Consider the following 9,648-nt stretch of genomic DNA (forward strand, 5'->3'; position numbering starts at 1 on the left):
GAAACAGTCTTGACATAAGTGACAGGGAACATCGATCATCATGCCATATCCCAATCCAGAGAGCACCTACCTATAATCTTCAAGATAAGGATTTGAATTATTTCAGGGGGAGAGGGAAATAGAATAGGACCTGCATCGGCCATAGGTGTCAGAGGTGTCTCAGCTTCTAAATTCTTGGGGTGAAAGGCTTTCCAGAAAAATTATCAGGTAAATTTCATCCAATCAGCTTTCAGGTAATAAAAAATTACTATTCAGTTCATATGGTTAAAGCACTGACAAAAAAGTTTGACCTGTTCTTGAATGAATGTATTCTACTTTCAACCACTGTGTCTTACAATATACTGCTACTTTAAGAGCACTGGAAGCGTGTTGACTCCCAGATATGGCTGTCTCTGGCTTTGACTCAGAGCATTGCTAGTGTGGGACTGACTATACATTCCATCCATTACCTTTATTCCTCCAATGTAAAGTTTTGCTATTTATTCTGAGCAGCAGATCACAAGACTTGACAACAAACACATGTTTCTAAATTAGGAGAAACGGCTGAATTCTAAAACATGTATTACAAAACACAAGGAAAAACAAAGTGCTTCAGAAAATGCCTTCAAAACAGCTGTAACATCAGCCACATGATGCTGTGCTGATTTCTGTGTAACATAATGAACAAAAGTACCATCAGACCAGAGAAATGCAAATCAAAGGAAAAGTCCAATGACTAGTTTTGTAAAGATGTTAAATAATAACGGTAATGGGGTCTACCAGATCTTTATAGCAAAAGAGGAAAAACCTTTTGGGATAGTCCTATTTTGTTCCAAGCTCTCCTGGGGAAATTCCTGCAGGATTTAGTCACTGAGGCAGAGAAAGTAGTCCCTGATAAACAGCCAGAAGCTAACTCAGTGGCAGGGTACAGTCTCAGGACCCAAGCAGGGAGCTGTGGGAACGGCTGAGCTCCCCTCTCTCTTCATTGACAAGGCACAAGGATGGTTTAGAGATGTGTTCAACTATGTCCTTTGAGATCACTGGGTTTGAGCTGACAGGGAAGTCCCTGTGAGTAGCTGTATTTGAATTACTCAGTGTCCTGTGGAAAACAATCCTTACAGAGCAGCACAAAGCTATGTAGAAATAGGCTAAGGTAGTAAGTGCATCTCCTGAAAACAAGAGAAAGGTGCAAATTAAATGGAAATACATCTAAGGCAGCAATCAAGGAGTGGGTGGGAGCTTAGTTTTGAGAATGCATATTTAGACAAAACCCAATTTTTTTAAAGTGTGCAAATGAGAGCCTACCTGCTCATTATCACTTCACATAACCAGAGAGCAACTAGAATTTCTGTTATAGGCTTTAAAACTAGCAAATGCTATTAGGTATGACCTGAGAAGACAGTCCGCAAAAGCATGTTAAATTACAATTATGAATTGCCTGAGCTGAGACCAAGATTTCAGAAATGGGTACCTAGTGTTTGACTCCAACATCTACACTGAAGTGGAATAAGGATTTAACCTGGGGCCCAAAACTGACCACAGTATTTGAGGTGCAACCCCACCAGTGCCGAGTACAGGGGGACAACCACTTCCCTAGTCCTGCTGGCCACACTATTTGTGACACAAGCCAGGATGCTGTTGGCCTTCTTGGCCATGTGGTCACACTACTGGCTTATATTCAGCTGGCTATCGATCAACACTCCCAGGTCCTTTTCCACCAAGGCAGCTTTTAGATTGAATATCAGGAAAAATTTCTTCACTGAAAGGGTTATCAAGCAGTGGAACAGGCTTCCCAGGGAAGTGATGGAGTCACCACCCTTGGAGGTATTTAAGAGACGAGTAGATATGGTGCTTAGGGATATTGTTTAGTGGTTGACTTGGCAGTGTTAGATGGATGTTTGGACTTGACGATCTTAAAGGTCCTTTCCAACAAAGACGATTCTGTGATTCTGTGATTGTCCAAAGTGAGCACTCCCATGTCCAAATATGGATCTTGGAAACTTATTTTGGTATGTTTTAGAAGAAAATCCAAGTGGATGTGATTTGGATACACAATACAGAAGGCTAACAAAATACATCTCTCAATCTTCAGGGAAAAGTGCTGGAGAAGGAGCAGAGATTCATATGCAATCTCTCTCATTGCATTTCTTTATCAGGAAAACATACATTTATCATGGAACATACAGAAACGGGAGTTAAAATCACTAACCTCCCTGGGGGCTTTGGTTTCACCCTTCTAAGTCGTCAAGCATGTAAGCAAAGCACGGCACTACTGTACATTTGTAAGGAACAGCACTATGGTTTTTTTGCTTGAGTTCACCATCTTGCTTCTGCACCTTGTTTTCCTAATTACTATTTATGAAAGATTAGAAAAAAACCCAACAAACCATGACTGAAAGCACTACATTCTCTTAAGTGTGTTCATAAAAAATGGGTGCTGTTAGCAGCCATCAGAGAACACTGTGAATTTCAAACAGGAAAATCCGTATCTGATGGATTTCATCTACCCAACTGAGTAACGTTAAGTGTTCACTGCCCATGAACATGTGATTTTAATCTCACTGAAATATATGAGGCATGCACCAAGGAGAAAGTACTGTAGTTTCAACATATATTGCTGAGGACAGAGTGGCATTGACCTCTGAGGAAGGACTATCTGCAGGCAGTACAACAGTAGGGACGGCCTTCCAGCCATGTTAAAAGGTCTCGTTTTCCTGCACACTGTATTATATGCATATCTGAAACCTAAAATGGTTGATTTTCATGTTGTGGTTAAAAATAAATGTCTACACAGCTAATTAAACATGGAATTTGAATTAAATGTTTATTTAGACCACCGCTTATGGACACACTTTATTGTTATAGCTTCCAAATACATTTTTGTGCAGATCTTTACAAACTTTCTTCAAGGTTTTTTTACAATTTTCCTATGCGTTGTTATATGTGCATGTATAGACATATATCTGTATAACGTGCATAGTTAATTGTCTAATTAACATCTAAAGTTCTGAGTCATCAATTTAACTTTTTCAAAAGACTAAAAGAACAGCAGCTCATACTGATTTTCCAACCAATCAAAAAAAGACAAATCACACTTTAGGCAAATCAGGAGTCTTGACTTAAGCTTACCTGGACTTGGATCTTTGCCAGCCTTTTAAAATCAGCTTTCAATAAATGTCCCAAAAGTCCACAGAAACATCTCAGAGCCTTAGACACAGCATCTGACAGGAATCTGTAATGTTATTTAATTACAAAATTAACCCTGAATGTTTTGGTGGGGAAAAAAGTGGAAAGTTTAGCTCTTCGGAAGTAGTATTCAAATTCAAAGCTTGTGGGTGGAGTTGGGGTGTGTGAAGGTGCATAAATAGGCAGTAGGAACAGCAGAGCTCACACTGTAACTGGGAACACCTTCGCACCCTGGCAGGCATCTGGGAGAGTAAACAAGGTAAGGCACTGCACACTTACTGCTTTAAAAAGTACCTGGGGGAGCTGTGAGCCCAGGCTACCTGGGGCTCAGGCAGCTGATCAATGGAAAGAAAAGACTGCAGCAATGTAGGCACAGTTCAGCACAGCTCGCTATGAAGAAAAATGCATGGAGAAATGTTGGCTTTGCAGGTTGAAAGAGCCAGGAGAGGAGGATTTTTTTGCAGGGGGTGGAAAACTTAGCAGAAGTGCACATAACCTTCCAGAGGCGAAGTTTTTAAAGAGCAGGTTTAATGTTCCTCAGCCTTTGCTTTCTGCATTCTGCATCAACAACAGCATAAAATTTGTCTGACCTTTGATTTCCTGGTTGACCCATACCTTTATGCCTTCTTTTTTTTTTTCTTTTTAAAGAAGCATTACTTCCTCTATACACCTGTAGCCAAAACAACTCTTGAGGCAACCCTTAAAATCCACCAGGTTTAATTTAACTTTATGCAATCTTCTTCCTTGCTGAGGAGACTTTCTTAGGGCAGAAAAGCAGTCTGCTGTAAAAGTCATATTTCATGCCCTTGAAATAGGGACTCTTTGGATGTTTGAGATCTATTGGACATGCCAGTTGCAAAGAGCACTGTACCACTGGTGAAAACTCAGCCAATGCCTCCTCCTGCAGTTCCTAACCAAAAAAAAAAAGGCTTCTGTTTCCCCGGACTTTCATTTTCGTTGTCTGAATTTCAAAAACTGTCAGCCTGTTGTAACTTTTGCATTAATCTTTTGAATTTTCTGTATTGCTTTTGGAATATCTTAGATTTTCTTACTGTACCCATTACATTGGTGTTCTAGTAGAAAATTTAATGAGAAAACATAGGGTTATGTTGCTAAATTTTTTTACCCCTTCAGAAGGGCATCCCATCTGAAATACCGAGGAGCTTCCCATCAAACATGTCTCATCTCCATGGCCCAGAGTTCAGCTTGGGAAAAGCCCTCTGCTTTGTGTTGCTTAAACCAGCAAACTGCATTTCAGTTCTCACTGTTCCACACAGCAACTTCTGCCAGCTCTTTTTGTTATAGATTTTACTGGTTTTATCTTTAAGGATTAGATGAAACTTTTAAGGGGGAAGACAGGATGGGAAATTTAAACAACAGCGTTAAGCTTTGCCTATGCCAATGGCTCACTATAAAGCCTAGCTTAACATTTTGACTTCTCATTTGAGTTGCTCCTGCTGCAAAATGGAGGAAGAGCCGAGACAAGCTAATTTTTCAGTACCTGGGCTGCTAGAGTGCTTGGTTGCTGTAACACTGGGAGACCAAGGTACAACTGCGAACTTAGTAGGACTTGAAAGTACTTTTGGAATTGCCAAAACTCAGTTGTTTTACTGAGCAAAGTCAGTAAATGTAAAAAGAGAGAGAAACTAACACATACGCGTGCGTCTTAAAAGGCCCACAGCCCAAGGGCATGAACAAGGCAGCAGAAAGCAGCCAGGTCCTTCATGGCAACTTCCTGAGCAAACCTCACACTTCCTTGAGGCTTCCCCAGGCCCAGCCCCTGCCTGGAGCCGTTCCTTTCAGCCCTGACTCACCCCACTACACACTTGCAATTTGACCTGCCGCTCTGCCGTGTGCCTCAAAGCCAGCACCAGCCTGGGAGGCACCACAACACGCAGTTTCCCTCCTCTGTTCCAGGAGCAGCCATGGAGAAGAGTTACGTGTCCATGTTCCTGCTGCTCATCACCATCTCCTGTGCCCTGGCAAAGGATGCAGGCAAGAAGGAGACAAAGGAGACTACCACTAAACCAAAACTGCCTCAGACACTCTCCAGAGGTAACCCCCCCCCCAAAAAAAAAAAATTAAAAAAAGCAGAAAAATACAAACCAACCAACCAAACTGTCTTCATTTAGCCCACACCCAGGGCTAAACAATAAGCAGTTGTTCTCTCACCCACTCTCCCTTCCCCAACCAAGGAAGGGAACTGGGAAAAGGAAGGAGACTCATGGGTTAAAATTTAAACAGATTTCACAAAATAAAGAAACCAGTATCAATGCCAATACATAACACACAAAATTATACCTAGCCCACAAAGTTGTGGCAAGTTGCTCCAGGGATAGAAATCATTGAGAAGGAGAAAGAGAGAAAAGAGAGCAGAGCAAAGAACCCCCCACCCATCTTTCCCTTTTATAGTGAACCTGACGTTAATGTTACAGAATACACCTGTGGGTCAGCCTGGGTCAGCTGCCCTGGATTTAACTGCTAAGGGCCTTGATCACCATGGCTGGCCACAAACTGAAACAAAATGTAACAGAAAAGTGATTCTATAAATTTTATCCCCATGAAACCAGGACACAAACAAACAAAAAGTGCAGTCTGCTAAAGTTTGGATCCTTATGCTGTTCTAATAAATTAATTTTCTTGCAACTCATTCCTTAAATACCTTTGCTAGTATTTCCTAGCACCCCCTTCCCCTTCCCTCCCGATTTAAAGCCCTCTGGCAGCGCGGCTGTTAGACGCCGCTCCCGGCAGGCGCGGGCAGGGGCAGGACGCGAACCGCGGCTCCCACCCCTTGTAACGCGCCGCCCGCCCTTGCCCGCAGGCTGGGGGGACCAGCTCGTCTGGACGCAGACGTACGAGGAGGCCCTGTTCCGCGCCAAGCACAGGTACCGCGCGCGCCGCCCCCCGCCCCTAGCGCCCCCTAGCGCCTCCCCCTCACCTAACGAGGAGTCTTCTTTTCCAGCAACAAGCCCCTGATGATTATTCACCACTTGGACGAGTGCCCACACAGCCAAGGTAATCCCTTTGCGCTGAAAAAACCCCAAAATCAGCTGGTTTTCGGCTTCTGGATAAATGGCGGCTTAAAAAAAAAAAAAAAGCCACCATTCTGCTCGTTGAGTGAGGCTCTGTGAAACGATAACTTGCACGGGCACGTGGAGCAGTCTTCAAGTTGCTGCAACATGTAGGGATTTTCTGATGTGCAGAAATAAAATAAAAATGGTAATTTGGTATTACACAGTACAGAATGGATACAGAAAGGAGCACCGGTCAGCAGGTCTTGACCTGTGGGAAACCTAATTTTTGTTCGTGTCACGATCAGCCAAAACCAATAGCAAGACTAGGAGTAGTGAAAAACAGTAATGGATTGGAAAGGACGTGTTCAGCTCTCAATATCGTTGATGACTGTGACTGAATCTGGCCAGGGACTAATTCAAACTAGACTGAAACTGAGCTCTTGCGGGATTTTTGGTAACTGGGACTGCTCTTTTCCCAGTGTTTCTCAATTTACCCAAGGGGCCTTCTTCTGCAAGCAGATCCACGCGCAGGACCTTTGCATCCATCCGTAGCTCCAGTAATTCCAGAATTTACAAGCATGTACAAGCATTAAAATCCTTTCAAAGGTTTCAGGCTGATGTCCTACACACCATATTGTCAGTGCCTTAAGAACTGAAGCCAAAAACTGCAACAGTAGAATAGGAGGTTTGAAGGGTCAAATGCTGAAATTCAAACTTAAGCAGACAAATTTGAGAGCAAGCTGCACCGTCTGGATTAAGGAGGGACATTTTGTACCATTATAATTCCTCTTTACTGCAGAATGTATATATAAATGTACATATAAATGTGTTGATCATCTTCCAGTTGAATGAATTTAAAATCTTCATTTGCTGTAATTGTAAACTGGAAATTGTCATTTTGATTCTATCAGTTTGTTTGAATTTCTTTTTTCAAGGACAATATATTTCAGGGGAATGTTTTTAACTTGCATTCTCATTTGTTTCCACTCTAGCCCTCAAGAAGGTCTTTGCTGAGCATAAAGATATACAGAAATTGGCTGAGAAATTCATTCTCCTGAACCTTGTGGTAAGTTTGCCAGGTACACTTCATTAAGTGAAAGCAATAAAGTTCTATTTTTAATTATGGCTTCTCTAGCTATAATTAGTCAGTTTAATAGCTAGGGCTGGCTAAGAAAAATGGCTAGTGCTGAAGCATAATAGATTTAGTAGCAAGTCTCTTTCATCTGTAGCTATCATAACTTCAAAATATGAGGGAATTTAAAGTTTAATGGTAACATTAACTGTTGTTATCAATTTGCAACTCCAGCTGTTCAAAGATTGCATCCCAGACACTGAATTTCTGAAACTGCGAAATGTATTATTTAAGCTCTATTTCATAACATGAAGTACAAAGAAGAAAAAAAATATTTATGTAACACGTCCTCCTGCAATCTTGACTGGGAACCTTATCTGTTTTCTTTAAGTATGAAACCACAGACAAGAATCTTTCACCCGATGGCCAGTATGTCCCTCGGATTTTGTTCATAGGTGAGTAGCTCAAGCATCAAAGCTGATCTCGGACCAAAGTCCCCACTGCGCCACGCATCTCAAATCCTCAGGCTTATTAACAGGAATTTATTCCATGAGAAATATAAAATTTCTAGTTGGTTTTGTTGGATGAAATTTCAAAGGAACCCTAGACAGGTCATTAGCTTCACAGGTCCGGCATTCCTGCCTCCATGATTCCACGAACGATGTAATTTCTTCCATTGTGTCATTGAAATGACATGATGCCACAGAACGGGGAGGCACGAGCTCAGCCTTGCTCATCCTCCTCTCTCTAGAAATACTGTAAACCCGTCAGGTTTCTGGTTGTAACGCCAGCTCAGCCATCGCAGGAGCAGCAGTGACCCCAGATGGTTCAAGGGCCAATTTCAAAGCTCAGTACTCAGTTCTGCACTCCACTAATCCCCACAACCCCCTCATAAGCACTTGCATTTTGGAGACCTATTCATGGCCACACATGCATCCGGATATTCCCTCTCCCAGAACAGATATGTAACCTTATATACTGCGCACATATATCATTAACACATACGTTGATAAATCTAGGTCATGTTGACCATTTTCAACAGACCAAAGCAACTGCCATATTATCTCTGCCTTTATTATTTCTTTTTTAATAACGTTTGTAGCCTGAAAGCAGCCTCAGCTCCTAGAGTTAATTCAGGTACCATGCAGTGTCAGAGGGTGTAAGGCTGATCAACATTGATCAGAATTAAACTTATCCCCTTCTTAATAAACCAGCAAACACAACACTTGAAATGTCAGTGACTGTGTAGAACAACGATCTGTTGTTTTTTAGTGAACACAGGCTTGTCTTGCAGAAACACTTAGGAAGCAAGCAGAAGTGCAGAAAGGTTTATTTCCTTCTGCTTGAAGGTTAGTCCTGTCCTCTACAACTTCTCTCATCCTTTTTTTCCAGATCCTTCCCTGACTGTGAGAGCAGACATTACTGGAAGATACTCAAACCGTCTCTATGCATATGAGCCCTCTGACATTTCATTGTGTAAGTAGCATGTTCTGAAATATTCTGAAAGCAGTCACGTTTTTTTATGTGACAAGGAATAACACCAGGCATTACAGACTCTTGCAGTCAGTACTTGCTGAAAGACAGTTAACCAGGATTAAAATGAAACAGGATGCCAGACTTAAGCTCAGTGAGGTGAAGAGAATGATGGCAGAGCCCTGGAGCCTTAAACATCCATCAGTTTTAACAGAAAGCATACGTCAGTAGGAACTTGCATTATTCAGCAGCATTCAGCGTAAGCAACGGTAAGAACCATTGCACACAAGCCCTGCTGGGCCAGGTCAGGAAACCTTCTGGGAGCAGGGAAGCGTTCGTATGCCGCAGCCCTCCCCTCTCCGCCCTGCACAGGCCCATGCATTTGCAATAACAGATGTATGTTCTCACCAGTCAAAATTAAACAGATGACGTTGACAAAATGCTTGGAAGAGCACAGTGCATCAGAATCCGTATAGCAATAGGCATGTGAGCAAAAGCTTTAATAATAATGACATCTTCTCCACAGTATTTATAGTTGCTGGAAGAGGAAGTTGCAACAAAAATAACATATGAATATTTCATTTCTAGTGTATTCAAATATGCAGAAAGCGCAGAAGCTCCTGAAAACTGAACTGTAAAGGGAAGAAGGAAGCCCTTAAATACTATGAAGTCTGATCTACCATCTCTTCTCCGCTCATTGAAACTGGTGAAGAGACTATTTAGTGATATTTAGTGATGTGTAATGCTGGTTTATATATATAGACACTACAGTTTTACATTAGCACTGTTGTACTGGGCAGCATTTTTAAAAGCTGGAGGCTTTTAATTTAAGGCGTACAGAAGAATACTGTATGATCCAACTGTAAAAATGATTTTTTTAAAAATAAATCCCTGTCAAGTGTTTACATAAAAAACATTGCTGTG

The 9,648-nt window shown here is 41.8% G+C and overlaps 1 protein-coding gene across 1 annotated transcript; it reads left to right on the forward strand.

Annotated features, from left to right (window-relative positions):
• Positions 1–5,090: 5,090 nt before the first annotated feature.
• On the forward strand, positions 5,091–9,362 carry AGR2 (anterior gradient 2, protein disulphide isomerase family member). The gene is made up of 7 exons (XM_068405200.1): positions 5,091–5,220; positions 5,987–6,050; positions 6,128–6,180; positions 7,172–7,245; positions 7,643–7,706; positions 8,644–8,727; positions 9,313–9,362. The coding sequence occupies exons 1-7, from the start codon at positions 5,091–5,093 to the stop codon at positions 9,360–9,362; spliced, it is 519 nt and encodes a 172-aa protein (XP_068261301.1).
• The last annotated feature ends 286 nt before the right edge of the window (positions 9,363–9,648 follow it).

Source organism: Nyctibius grandis, chromosome 7 (assembly GCF_013368605.1).
Source record: "Nyctibius grandis isolate bNycGra1 chromosome 7, bNycGra1.pri, whole genome shotgun sequence".
Taxonomy (NCBI): domain Eukaryota; kingdom Metazoa; phylum Chordata; class Aves; order Nyctibiiformes; family Nyctibiidae; genus Nyctibius; species Nyctibius grandis.

What these genes read in the sequence shown, in the direction of transcription:
- AGR2 (XM_068405200.1), top strand. Translation starts at nt 5,091, where the DNA reads ATGGAGAAGAGTTACGTGTCCATGTTCCTGCTGCTCATCACCATCTCC. An exon ending in CTGTTCCGCGCCAAGCACAG is followed by an intron (nt 6,051 to 6,127) that starts GTACCGCGCGCG and finishes CTTCTTTTCCAG; the next exon opens with CAACAAGCCCCTGATGATTA. An exon ending in TCATTCTCCTGAACCTTGTG is followed by an intron (nt 7,246 to 7,642) that starts GTAAGTTTGCCA and finishes GTTTTCTTTAAG; the next exon opens with TATGAAACCACAGACAAGAA.